The sequence below is a fragment of the Cygnus olor genome, chromosome 16, assembly GCF_009769625.2.
Source record: "Cygnus olor isolate bCygOlo1 chromosome 16, bCygOlo1.pri.v2, whole genome shotgun sequence".
Classification (NCBI taxonomy): Eukaryota; Metazoa; Chordata; class Aves; order Anseriformes; family Anatidae; genus Cygnus; species Cygnus olor.
Window position 1 is genome coordinate 9194420 of NC_049184.1, and position 14674 is coordinate 9209093.

A 14674-nucleotide genomic window follows, 5' to 3' on the forward strand; every position below is an offset into this window, starting at 1 on the left:
TTAAGAAAGTAGACTAGCTAACATAACAGAGACATGTTCCTGCTTGCAGTATTGTAGTTTTGGCGTAATTCTCACCAAAATATCTCTGGTCTAAATGCTTCACTGAAACCACACTAAGAGTCCATCAAGCATGATTAATAGTGTATTATAGCCAGCGTTGGTCTGGTCTAAGTTACAGGAACATTAAATACTTTTATGCATGACAGGTATTTGACAATGTTAGAGTGATAAAGCTTTTCTACACTACAAATATAATTCTGGTTTTGGAAAAAGTTCAAGACACTAATCTGGTTTAGATGAAGGAAATGCATAGATCTAGCTCTACTAACAAAATTTTGGACCAGTAATTAATAGAAACTTGGTTTTAGTTTACAATGCCTTGGCCCAATTTTACTGGCATTGAAGTTGCAGCAGAATGGATCCACAAACACTAAGAGGTCACTGTTAACAGCGTGTATGGATGCCAATCCTGTTTGCAGCCAGATGCCTAAATCATTACATACTGAACAGAAAAATACAGTGACAATGCTAAGAGTGGCTATGTGCTTTTCCTACAACATGAACTTTGCAGAATCATATATGAATTGTCCTTTCACACAGTACACTTCACACTGGGAACCTGCCTCACAACTTCAGGTCACCATGGGACTATTTTGTGTCAGATTGGGAAAGGGAAAGATCTCAACTTCCTCATCCCTTTCAGGGAGGTAAGATCAGTGTTTTTGTATATCGATTAGACTTCACCTCAGTGACATGCTTCAACTTTTCACCTTTGAAAATCTAAGTTTAAAAAGAGCAGACAACAATCACAATGGACTGAAACCAGCCCCTGCCTTAACCTAATAGTAATACTGTGCTGGGGTGGGCCAAAAAAAAACCCACTCCATTGACTGCAGTGGGTTTGCTTCTGCTTACAATAATGTTGAGTTTTGAAGACACTCTGGAACAGATTTTTTTTTTTTTTGCCACTTACATGTGGCAGTAAATATAAGGCATTAAAAAACAAACAAACAAAACAAAACAACAGTTCTAATGTCTATCAAAAAAAAAAAAAAAAAGCCAAATGAGCTAGTCATTCCAAATTTGTCCAGCAACCCTAAAAACTTGCTCAACACTTAGATTTCCTCCATTACAAGATTAGATTGGAGTCTCTCAACCATAGCTATAAGTGAAGACATTAAGCCATTTCTAGGTTGACCTAGGAAATAAGATGATACCATTTGCCAGCCTTCCTATAAATGATGCAGACTGGGTGGAGACTAGGGGAAGCTCATTTCACATAATCCCCATTTTGACTCATTTAGTACATATGCAGAAGTGTCTCGTTGTTATTTGCCTATACTACAATCTCCCTGCTGCACCCATTTTCATGGTGGTTGCTGATTAAAGCAGGAAGCTTTAAGAGAGACCAGCTGATGATTCTTGTTAAACTGGAATTTCCAAGCCTGGTGTGAAATAAAGAACTTTGTTCCTGCCCTTTTAACAGACAAATTCCAGCTCTGCCCTCAGATTCAGAAGCACGGGTACCACTGGCTTACATCTTGCTCTTGATTACTCTGCATAATCTCTTTCAGTGCAGTGAAAGTTGCCTGCATTTGTGACAGTTAGGCTGGAACATATTTTGGGCAGAACACTTTAGAGTACACATGCAGGAATGTCCTGGTATTGGAGTATTCTTTTTTTTTTTTTCCCTCAGCTTGTGCTCAGAAATTTATGTCAGTGTACCAGATACACAGATCAGAATAGGTCAGAATAGTTTCCACATGCTAAGCACTTCCAGCTTCTGACAACTTCAGTATGAGTTATTCCAGCTCAGAAAACAATACCATTAATCTTCTGTCCCCCCCCCTTTAAATTTCTAATCTAATCTTTCTAATTTTTACTAAATACCTTTGCATTTTATATAGCTTAGAAATTCATCTCTTTTCACATAGGAACAGCCACTGGACCTTACCATCCGTGCCAAAACCACACCACCAGGCCATAATACTGTTTGCTTGCATAAGTGGCTCCGTTTGCATCAAAAGTTTCAGTATTTTTTAGCCCAACTGGGAGCAGATGCTTGAACTGAAGCGTTCTCATCAGCTGCATTCCTGCACTATGACATCCTCTTACTCTGTGCCCTTTCCCAGACGAATCAACAGATTGAGGAGAAAGTGTTGTTAAAATAGCTGCTATTGAAACAGCTCATCAGAATTTAGGAGGAGCTCAGTGGGCATGGGTTATGTGAGCAAGTAAGACCTCATAAGATCTTGTTAAACATCTTCTGCTTCCATTTCATCAGTGTAAAGCTTAATATGTATATATGTTTTTTTCCTGAGTTGTTACCAGATACCTGAGCTGTTATCTTGAAAGGAAATTTCTGGCATTGGTTTGTGTCTGATCTAATACTTTTAGATTAATGATTACACCTTCCTTGGTCTTAGTTTGATTACTTAGGAGATGTGTAGATTATTTTTTTCAAAGCATTACAGAACTAGGTTTCTTAGGTGCGGGTAATCTTTGTGATACTGAAAAAGAGGTAGTCATTTCCTGGGATATATTTTCCATAAACATACCTCTTTTTTTTTCCACTCCCTCCATCTACAATTGCAACAGAAGACAAGGGGCTATACAGCCGAGCTGACCGGTATACTACTTGAGCAACAAAAATATCTCACAGAATACCTCTACTTCCTCTACCTTTATTCTGCTTTTTTTCCCTCAGAACGGTCTTTTAACCCCTGCATAACCTTCTCTCTTGATGAAAAAGCTTTCCCCCCCCCCTCTGAATCACAGATACCTTTCCTGCATCTCTGACTCTTTCATGAACTTGCACTTAAAAGCATTTTTCCTCACTAGTTTATAGTTCCTACTATCTCTGGATCCTTTTTGGAATAATTCTAAATTAGTATCTACTTTTAAACTCTACAAAAAATTTTTGGGCACAGTTCATATGAATGACATTATACAAAGTGCAGTTGTCGACAGAAAAACCTTTCCTCATACATTCAATGAGAATCATGATAAAGGAAAGCTGTCAGTGCTTAATTACAATAAATTACCAGACTAGGAAAAGAAAAAAAAAATCTCAATTGTCTCCAGAAATCATAGAGGTAGTTAGTTAACCTTTGGCCCGTTTCTAGATAACCTTTAACAGGAAAGAAAAAAAAAAAATGTTACCATCACATACATGGTTTAAGCCAGGATTCCTGATTTTACTGCTGGGATGGGGGATGTTGCAGGTCTCCATGTCTGAATACTACACCTACACACCATGCTTGGGAGCGTGGATCAGGTGTTACACACATGCACTGATGTTGTATGCCATGGAAATTTCATACAGAAATTTGGAGACAGAAGGAGGTGAGGAAAGAAAAGTGTTCATGCATGTGAACGTGCATGGGTTTGGTAACTTCAATTAAATAGTATAATACACAGATACGTATAAAAACTACATCCTCTCTTTCTCATGCTGTGCTAAGCAAAAACAATAATAAAAAAATCTCTTTTTGACTTCACTGGGACCCAAGATGAAAGAAGCCAATGGAAGCTGGTGGTTATTACAGATGAGCTCCAAGACTTTCTTGCTCCACTGAAACGCACAGGAACATTCCAGTGGTTCATGGTGGACCAGGATTTTACCCCAGCACAACAGGGTGAACTGCAGAAAGCAGAAATGTCTGAACTGTTGCTAATCAATGTTTCAAAAAGTTATTTTTCTTTTGTTCTTAATTCCCCTGATAATGCATAATTATTTTGGTAATGCAAATAGCCCTCTGTAGGATATATAGTAATTCTGTGAAATGCGTGTAAATTAAATACTTCTTATGATGTGGAAAAACATCTGCCTCAGAATGAGTCATATTGGTCTGCATGGCAGCCTGATTTTATAACCCCATGTCCTAATAGGGCTAATTTTCAAATGTGTGTTACCCTTTCACTCTGTATTACTTGACATTTCTTCTTTCAGACCCAGGAGGGATGACTTTCTGTCTTTTTCATTTCGTGACAGCCTTAGAAACAGAGTAGGGAAGGAGGAAAAAAACCAAAACCACCACTATATATCTTGCAAGAGGAAATAGATTCACTAGGAATCATTGCAGGTAATGTAGTCAAATCAGTTGAGTTTTTTTTTTTTTTTTGCACCACTTGAATTTTGTGATGAAGCTCAGGTTACAGACATGGTTCCCAAAAGATGCTAAAAAAAAAAAAAGAGCCTGTAACTCTGTATTCATTACTGTTGTAGCAATGGGAGGAAAGAGAAGCAAAATGTTTCCTTCCAATTGATTTATAAAAAGTAATGAAAATCTGTCCTCTTGCAGAGAGGCTCAAGAGGTAGTCCTAGAAAAATTGATCTATTTAGTGCTCTGAGGAAGCACTTGTTGCATCAGTAATAAGAAGTCTTACAGAAACTCAGATTTTTAGTGTCCTGAATTCTTTCACATCTCTACTTCAGGTTGCAGTGAAGTGGGGGAGGGGAGGGCATATCAAGTTTAGGGTACAATTTGACAAAATAACACAAAGTACCATGTGTTTTTGTTTCTTTAACTAGTCCATAATTAATTACTAATGCTAGGAGCTTATCTTGTGACATCTGTGCTGGCTCCCATCCATCAAGAGCTCTATCTTGATTTTATCCTGGAAGTTGGTCTACCACTCCTTACAGGGATGTCCCAGGTGCTCTGGAGCAGCATTTGAGCCACCATCACAGGAGGCAGGTTACACCAGCAAACTGACATCACCCTCGCTTTTCCTTTATATACACACCATAATTTGTAAGTGGTTCAGCACCTGCTACCGGAGCAGCTGAATCATCCCCATAGCCAAAGTATGAACCTATAAAAAGGGCGTGGGAGCAATTATGGCTGTCCCATAGTAAATTGTACCTGCCTGTGAATCAGTGCCCCGAGGTCCAAGTTTTCTCACTTTTGCCAAAATTTTCTGTTTACCCTTAGACCTGCAAGCTGCTTATGAAATTCCAGTCCTGACACTAGAGCACTGTGCACCGAAGCACAAAACTCACAGGGTTAACAGCTTGCAGATCAGGTGCTTAAATCAGCTGAGAAATAACTTAACAGATAGGATTAAATTAACGTACAAGGCCCTTAAAAAACCCTCCAAGTGACTGCCTCTTCTCTGTCCTCTTGTAGGAGGAGGGTTCCTTTGAAGCGTCTCCTCCGTTCTGGATGGAGTCGGTCTCGGCTGTTTGCTGCTCCCTGGAGTCTGGCTGCTCTCTGGCTTCCTGTTTGCTGCCTTTCTGCTTGCTCAGCTCCACTGTCGACTTCTTGTCTTTTGAACTCTCTTTGCTCTTTTGGCCCACAGGTTCACTTTCAGCTGTGGCAACTGGCCTCTCTGTAGAGTTTGATGTCTAAAGCAGTTTCAAACAATGGTTATTTTTAGAGGGAAATGTAAACATTTTGGAAGGCGATCCATAAATATATTTAGAAATGAAAGGCCACCTGGCAGGGAGAAATCCTGCTGTCCAACAGGTTTTCGTCTCCAGATTTCAGGACTGACTCCTGCAGCCTTGACTCAGGGAAGTACTCCCAGGGAGCTGACAGAGTTACTTACATGAGCAAGGACTGCAAGATCCAGCCATTGCCGCACATACTTATTTACACACATTTATGCTCAAGCTGCTTTAGGAGCCAGGGAACATGCATGCAGAGATGCACAGAGCCACAGGCACGCACTCCCACTGTTACTCCCCCAGCTTTTGCATTCCAGGCTGTGCAAACACCCAAAAAGTGCTAGGCAAAGGTCTGGGGGAGGAAGGAAGTAAAAGACATATTAAGCAAAAGATTATAAATGTCTCTACAAAACGGCAACGCTCCACCAAAAATTAAAAACATAAGGCTTGGCTATGGAATAGCACATAGAAAATCCCACGTATAAGTGCAAAAGAAGAGATAGTAAATATTCCAAAGACAAACACAATGACAGTGTACCTATTTATAGTAAAGGCAGAGATTCTGAAACTTAGAGAAGTATGGGATATGTTTGAAGTTCAAAGGAAAAAAACATAGACCTGGCAAACAACTGATAAGTCAATGAAACTGTCACTATTTCCATAGTAGCAAACGACTAGATATGTTTTTTCCTTATGCCAAAAATCACATTACTTTATTTATTTTCTAAACTAATATTTAAAATACTGTGATAAATGAACATACAAATTTACCATGTTGAAAAGCTGGAAATCTTACATCTGCACTTACGGCACAGCTAAGAGCTTAACGATATGTAATTTTTCCAACTTTGTGGATTTTGCTGTTACTCTTGAAATGTTTAGTGTTCTTCTAAAAGCCTGGACTTATACACTTATGTGAAGGTTAGCTTTCATTCAAAACAAATACGTATTTAGACACAATTTCAGACAAAAACCTGAAAGCAGAAACTCTAGACAAATAGAATGCAAATACACCTCTGAGATCTATTTAAAAACAAACAGAAACAACAACAACACAACCCTCAAGACACATAATTTTCTGGGAAACAAGAATGAGAATGGTTAGCAATACTGCTACTAGCTTTTTTTTCCCACTTGATTCATCTTTCTTCCCCACCTAATCTTAAAAAGAAAACCGCCAAACACATGAAAGTTATAGAAGTTGCAAACTTGTTTGTATTGCAAACATTTAATACATTCAGTCTTGACCAGCTATCTTAAGTCCTCAACAAAATATGGGCTTGTATTTAACTATTTCCTTTTGCAGAGAGCAGATGTGGGTGTGTGTTTGCTTACATCTGGATTTGCCTGTTTAAAGGACAATCACGAAGCTAGTCTTTACACTAGTTCTGCAGGCAACTCATGAAGACAGCACATGAAACGTGTAGATGCAGGCCTGTACACCATGGGCAGACACCATCTGAGTGCCAATAGTTTATCAATACAAATTCAGGAAGCCCAGAGCTCAGGAGAACAGTCCAGGGAGCCGCACAGACATCGCACACTGCCTGCACCTTGTCCACCTCGCTTGAGGAAAGAGTCCTGCTTGGACACACCTCCAAGTACCCAAGCGATGTAGGAGCTCTCCCAGCACAGGGACAAACAGAGCTTCATAAGCCCGAATTTAATTGTGTCTTTCATTTTGATTCATTTTAACTATAAAACAGGAAGCACTCAGATCCTTCTTACTCTTATTTGCCTTAGCTTGCTTTTGAAACGTTTCCCTTTGGTGCAATTGCAAATGTGCACATTCGATTCAAAAATAACCACAGCACCCAAAATACAGCAATGAGACTGGATATGTCAGAGTTCAAAGGTGCCAAAACTTCTAGCCCTTATTAACACACTGTGAAATCTGTGGGTTTATTCTGTGGGTGTTAAATTAGAGTCAAGTCTTGCTCACCACACATATTTGATTGTGTAGGTGTCTGATAGTTGCAGTATTGCAGCCGAATGCAAACTGGATACAACAGGGCTATTTCTGGGAGCAGGTTTGGGCCTTTGATGTTAGTCAAACAGAACACTTAAAGAAATATTCGTAATACATTTTCCAGAAAAAATAATAATAATAAAAAAAATCAATCAGATAATCTCTTTGAGGTGTTTCATATTAACCTTGAAAGGCAGGAAATTGGCATATTTTATATTGATGGGAGCAGCTCAGGAAATACAAAGTGAAACCTATGAATAATGAAACATGCTAATGTTTCTTATACTAAAGGCTGATCTGCACCTGACAGATTGCTTTTCCTCTCTCAGCTTTAACAGTGTCAATGAAAGAAAAAAAAGAATCAACAGGATAGTGTTTTTCCCATCATGTTATAGGAAGCCTTAATCCAAGGCTGCTTTTTAAATGCAAAAGATCAACCCCATAAGTTTTGACAGACTTCGGATAACCGCTGTAATGCATTTCTGCAGAGTGGCAGTGATGAAAAGTGAAGAATCACAGAATTCTAGAAACAGTATGGCAAAATTTAAGGGGATTGTTACACAGAAAATCTAAAAAAGGAAGTCTACAGCAAATGAAACCTTCCTTGAGCACAAAGCTGTGCTAAGTTATACCAGTACAAATAAGCATCAGGACTAATAAGTTGGTTAAAAAAAGGAAGTAAACTGACTGCTAATTAAAATAATACTAAAAATAATAGATCTGGGATGGTAACTTTTAGCCACTTAACCAGATCATTTCAGAAAACTGTTGTATGAAATAAAGAATAAATGTCACAAGACCAGACCTCCTGTATTCTGGGATGTTTTAAAGAAAGAATTCATAAAATTTAACCTCGGTATCCCAGAACACCATGAAAAAAATAAATAAAAGGGAGAAAATCATTTTTGCTAATAATTAAGAAGAAATAAAACTAAAATTCTGAAGTGTTACTTTTCAGTACAACCTTCACAGACCCTGAGTCTTATCTCTTGTCACTGGATATCTCAACCTGAGGATTTGACTTTCAGAAAAAGTAATAATATTTCCATTTCTAATAAAAATTTGATTTTTTCTAGGGCATCTTTAAAGCCATAAGTAATAAAATGCGAAGGTCATATTGAATTTTTGATTCAAATTTTATGAACATAGAATAAAGCAAAAAAGAAACAATAAGAGAAAATATTTTCATGGCTTTTGTTAAACGGCAGCGAAGAGTTTTCATTCTCACTTTCACTTTTCTTCTACGTGAGTTTCCACGAAAGGAATGATCCTTTCCTCTGCAGACACATGTACATTAAAGTAAAAATCATTCTATTTAGTTTCACTGCCTATACCAGCAGAAAATAAATAACAAGAAAAAGAGAAAAGTAAAAAAAAATCATTAATTATTTTAACAAAAGAAAAAACCATGATTTTTAATCTCACAGTGATTCTTTAAAATCTTGTTTAATGGTATAAACAGATAAAATAGAGAGAAATAAATAAGGAAATATATGAAAGTGAGAATACAATACTTTTTTTTTCAGTGATTTTTTTTTTTTTACATTTCAAAAGCTAAAGCTGCGTGGAATTAGGTGATAGCAATCCATCACCAGAAGATGAAAAAATCTAGGCACTTACTTGGTGACTGGGGCTTGGGCCATTTACCTCTTCTGAACGGGTTGTCCCTCCATCACCCTTGCCTGACTAAAATAACAAAGGATTATAGGAATTCTGTCTATGTTCTTGTCTGAAACATTAATCAATATGAAAATACACAAATCAAAAAATGCAAGGTTTGATTAAGGATACTCTTTACAGTACTAAAACAAAAATAGACGTTTCAGGACCTCTACCAACATTTTTGAAATATCTACAATTCAAAGTATTTTTTGTTGTTTTGTTTTTGTTTTTTTTTGGTATATGACATGACTGCCTTTTGCATGGTAATTTTCCCATTAAGGAGTTAGAAATTTCAATGAAGTCTCAGTGGACCAGAGATCATACGCAGTAAATAAGACAGTGCTATCAACCCTGCCACTGTAATGTTGTAGGAAAGAGCTTTTGCTTGCTTTTCAGAGACAAACCTGCCTTATAAGGTCTAGCGTAACTTCCTTTCTAGTTTACCATGACACTAAGTGTATATTCCATGAATAATTAAAACACACTTAACATTACTTTTTTTTTTTTTTTTTAAACATTTTATCAGCATCCATTCTCTCCACTTTTTGCTTTTCAGTTTTTGGATTCTCTCTACATGTGTCTATGTCACAGCCCTTCTTGGTGCCCACTCTTCCCAGCCAGGAGAATCAAAGCAGACCCTGAGGCTATAGCACAGGCAGAGCAAACCTTGACTCTGAAATACATTGTCAAGGTATGATCACTTCTTTCTATCTAGACTTAAAAATGAGAAAAACCTGTTTGACAAACTATCTCAATGAGTGAATATTACAAGTTTTGTGACAACTAGATTAAGGTTTAGTTACAATTAGTAATATGAAAGTAAAGGAATGGCCTGTACATGTTTAATTAAAAAGTGTTAGAGGCTTCAACATAGTAGTCTCTTGAGTACCATATAAGCCAAAGAGCTTAGCAGTAAAGAATAAAATAAACACCAGAATTTCAAAGTGCCCAAATTTAAATGTCATTTTTCATTGCATAAGTTCAATGAAAACAATGAAAGGATGTGACTTTTGTTCTAAAGATAGATCAGGAGGATTTGTGGTTTTCTGCTGCTTGTAGATTTGTTATTTGAAGCACAACATTATCTGCTTGATCCTAAGTATGGTGTTATTGCAAGGAGTTTTTTTCAGTCTCTGATTTTCTCATAAAGCCACAGAAAAATCAATATGTAGCAGCAGCGTGGTAAAAAACTGAATCACTATGACAATTAATTACTTGTCACAAATTGTGGGGAAGATATTATTTCTGGAACATGCCTCTGCTCGGTCTCTTGCATGTTTATGCTCGTGACTCTTTATCTGTGTAAGAGGTTGTAGAAATGGAGGAGAGGAAGCACAGTGTGGTCTGTCTTAACACTGCAGGATAGAAACTCAGTCCAGAGTGCATGAAGATGTGTTGTGATAACATCTAGCTTACATTTCTATTTCAGCGAGTCTAGTCTGAATGCTTTCAGAAAAATTTACTAACATTAAGAAAATTTATGCTAAAACAACCATCTCTTTTTTAACTTTTTAAAAATTTTCTTGCCCGATATCAAAAGCAGCAAGACACAAATGTCTTCTGTCTTTGCAGAAATTTATAAAGAAACCTTGGGATCATCATCTTCATGCAGAAGAGAAATCCAGTAGACAATCATAATAACGTAAAAGAAAATAATAATAATAAAATCAAGTTTCACCAGCCAGATAGGTAACTGATATAACTATAACTTGCCAGAAAGGAGACTGAACAATAAAGTACATCTACAGCAGGAGCATTGGGTTTTACTGCAGAAGTCCTGCCACCTTCCTTCCCATACCCAACACCATTTGTTTCAGAGGCCATAACTTGCACTTGTTAAGATCCTATCTTGCAAGGTTTCGTGGCTTGCTTCATCTACAGCAAGGCAAGAGGAGAGCTCAAAGATGATACACCAGATGAGTCAATGACCTGCATCATAAGGATGGCATGGTTTGTGCAGACTGATAGCACTTTGAGGTATTTCCCACCCCTCCTGGAGGAGCCTCCTGCCCCAGTACCCCTGGTGAGAGATGGAACACAAGATACATGTAGGCGTTGGGTTGAGGTTTGTCCAGATTTCCAAATGAAAGAGGTTGAGTGGATCATAATATGAGGTTATCATTTCATCCATTTCATTCACTTTCAGCATTTGTCATTAGCTCACAAGCATTACAGAAGCTAGTTGTTTAGCAGTGTTCCTCTTTTGAGGAACACTATCTGGCTGTGCTTTGCACACATTGGGGTAGCTCTTCATACCTACAACTCCAGGACAACACCAGCCACATTATCACCTCAGTGCCTTCCTTCTGCTTTCCAGTTTTCCTCTGGGGCAGAGGATTAGACTCTACTTTGTGCCTTTCTTTCATCTAATTTATAACATCACTGAAGCAGCAACTGCATCTTAGTACGTGCCAGCCTAGCTAACTGAGCACAAGCTGCAATAACGGGTTCCAGTGGTAGAAGCACGACTCCCAGCAGCAAGCCCAGCGCTCACAGCGGCGCAGAGACATTTCACCTGCCTCCAGGAGCAGCACCCCAAGCCTCCCATCCAGCAGAAGCAATCCGTGAAGCTGAAGGCACGGAGGCACTTCAGGCTGCTGGGTCGCCCCTAAAGGGCCCTGCCCCACCTGGGCAGGGGAGCTGGGGCCAGCTCGGAGCCGGGCGAGCTGCGGCAGCCCCGGGCAGCTCTCGGCCAAGCCGCCAGAGGGAGCTGCAGGATGTCGAATGCTCTGGATGCTTTGGGGGAAGCAGCATCCCTGGTGCTGCAAGCAGGCATGCCTGCGCTCTGCACCTCTTAGGGAGCTCTGGAAATAACTTCAAACCTTACCACCACCCCCAGACTCGCAGTTCAAGCTGCAATTCACAGCGTCCCGCTTACCAGTTTGAAAAACTTCCTCAGGTTTGCTTTGGGGGTTTTGCTTTCTTCTTTTCTAGGTTTCACTTCTGCTGCTTCTGGGCTTTTCTTGTCTTTGTCAGGAGCCACAGCTTCTGAAGATGCATCTGCTTTTTCGTTGCTTATGGTCTCTGCTTCTTCCAATGTGTTCTGGGGGTTAGTTTGAGCAAACATTAAAAATGCAGAAAAAATGTCAAAAAAAAAAATAAAAATCAAATTCACTCATTAAGAGATTACAATCAAAGTGTTTCAGCAGTACAGGAAGGTGGGACAAGAGGAACAAATATTGAGTGAAAGCATTCCCTTAGCTTCACTACATTTGTACAGGTTCTTTAGGAAGTCTATTCATTCCAGTTCAAAAAAGTATATAAGCCAGTGGGATTTTAAGCACTCATTACATTGAAGAAATAGCTTTTCTTGAATACTGGGGTAACAGTTCCTAAACACAATTTTTAAGGAAATTTTAACTGCAATTATTTATAGCAGTATGTGCCGTGAGTAGGTGACACTTAAGTAAAACCCTTAAAAAATGAGAAAAAGCTCATGCCCAGGTGTTCACACCCAGAAGCAGTAATAAGATTAAGTAATTCAAGAAGAAAAACACACAACAGCATAGACATTAATTGTTAAAATTGTTTAGCACCCTTCTTTGACAGTGAAATATTGGAAGTCAGGATCACAGTCACAGAGTTCTCAGGCCAGCCACATTTGCCTTGCTAGTTTCCTTTCCCAGTTGCAAAGACGAATGACTTCTTGAGGTATAAGGTACTCACTTAACTCATTTATTATCTCACCTAATCCCCTGGGTCACAGTCATCCTCTTCAATAATCTTGACCCCCATTTGAGTTCAAGAATATCTGCTGGGTACTCAGCAATGTTGCTTTTATAGAGGGATTTTGAATCCCACTGAGCTTTTGTGCATTACTAGAAAGTTCCTTCTATTATAACAAGACTTCAACAGGAGGCATGCAGTTTGTAAACTCCTTTGAAATATGGATCCCCCTAAGACTTATTAATCTCCTGCCTGGCTCATTCCGCAGCCTTCTCAAGGCTGTCCTGGGAGCCCTCAATGAGTTTAAGGGGAGGACAAAAGCTGGGCAGTGCAGCATGCATGAACAGGAGGCTCCTTGCCGGAGGAGGTGGAAGCACACCTGGGCAGGAGGCTGGGCATGCCTTCCCTTAGCTGATTCTTCTGCCTTTTATAAATGCCCGGGTAAATAGCATTCTCCTGTGCCCACAAGAACCACTTATTAATTCCCATCCCACTGAAACTGTATGAAGTGTCTTCCTTTCTGCCATAAAGGAGCTATTATGTTAATAACAAGGTAATTTGACCTGAAGCTAGCACTTTGTCATTTTGCAGCCTACCCAGAAAGGTGCAGAATATTATAAGGGCAGCGTAAGTTACACTCAGCCTTCAATATCAAATCAAACAAAAGCAGTCGTCCTCATTATTGGTATTTTAAACACAGACTTCTGTTTAAAAGTATAGAAACTACAGCTGAAATGCATACTGATTGCTATAAGAAAGAAGTGCTTTAAATAAATCTCAATAAATTATATTTCACAATTTTTACATGTACATACAGTAACTCACATTTCATGCATACTCATAAGAATTTTGATTAAACTAATTTTAGCCACATGCACAACATGAGAACAATTTAAAGGATAAGACCAAAGATTCACCACAGCCTCAGATCTTATCTCTGTGGTCAAAAAATGGTGCCTCCTGTAGCAGCAGCTTAAAGTACTACTGCCCTCAGATACTTTTCTGATCATCTTCAACTCAGTTATTCCCATGTAGTATCTCTGGTTTAACAGCTCCTGTTTTTTTCCTACATAAATTTAGCTAAACACCTTGAGTTGCTGTAATCTCCTGATATCCAGCAGCACCCTGTGACTAAATAAATAAATAAACCTGCAGCTGAAGTATGCGTTATCTGGGAAGTACTTTTTGTGACCAAATAATTCCATTTAATACTCTATTGATTTTACTTTGAGCAAAAACAACTGATCTTTCTTGTTCACATTTAATGTTACAGTAGTCATTCTGCATTGCTGTCACCTTTGTTTCTGCCAAATTTTTTGAGCCAAAAAAAATCTTAATTTATGTAGTTCTTCTAACAAAGCCTTTCAAAGTAATTATGCACTTTTTCACTCTTAGTATTATACCTGTAGTTTAATGATATTCTTTTTGAGTTGGGGGGACCAGGGCTGCACACCACTCACCACAGACTTCTAGAGCAAGATGACAGATTCTGCTTTGTACTTTCCTCCTTCCCTTTTGTGGATAAAGTGACTTTGGGGGAATGAGGGAGAGCAATAATGCAGGAATAAATATTCCTCTTCTCCTACTACCTGAGGTGACTGCATCACAGCACCCATCCCCACAGAATTGTATATTTAATTTATATTTATGAACATTTCTGAGATAATCTATAATAATTTTAGCCTATACTTCTGCCTCATTCACATACATATAATCAATTCACCATCTATTTGCTTGAAGAAAAGATTCATTGCACGTGTTAGAACACTGGCTCAATAAAGCAGCAACCTAGCTTCTGGGAGCTCATCATTCAAAGATTACAGTTTGGCATCATATTACTGCTATGCTGTTACAGCTGCAACCCAAATGAGCTTTGTCTCTCAAGCTACTTCTATGCAACGACATTAGTGTCACTACTAACAAATGCACCCTGAGAGGAAATGTCAAACTCTGAAAAGCACTGTCTATTTAAAAAATAAAATCAA

General features: G+C 38.6%; 1 protein-coding gene across 6 annotated transcripts in view; it reads right to left on the reverse strand.

Annotated features, from left to right (window-relative positions):
- Positions 1-14674, reverse strand: part of BCAS1 (brain enriched myelin associated protein 1) — a 48104-nt gene that overhangs the window by 1215 nt on the left and 32215 nt on the right. For 4 of the 6 annotated variants that reach the window (XM_040575853.1, XM_040575856.1, XM_040575854.1 and 1 more), the window contains 3 exons: positions 11902-12066; positions 8982-9047; positions 5081-5350 (listed from right to left, as the gene is read on the reverse strand). In XM_040575853.1, coding sequence (XP_040431787.1) covers positions 5081-5350; positions 8982-9047; positions 11902-12066 — 501 coding nt within the window. The remainder of the gene's footprint in view (positions 1-5080; positions 5351-8981; positions 9048-11901; positions 12067-14674) is intronic. The other 2 variants (XM_040575855.1, XM_040575858.1) reach the window with 2 other exon arrangements.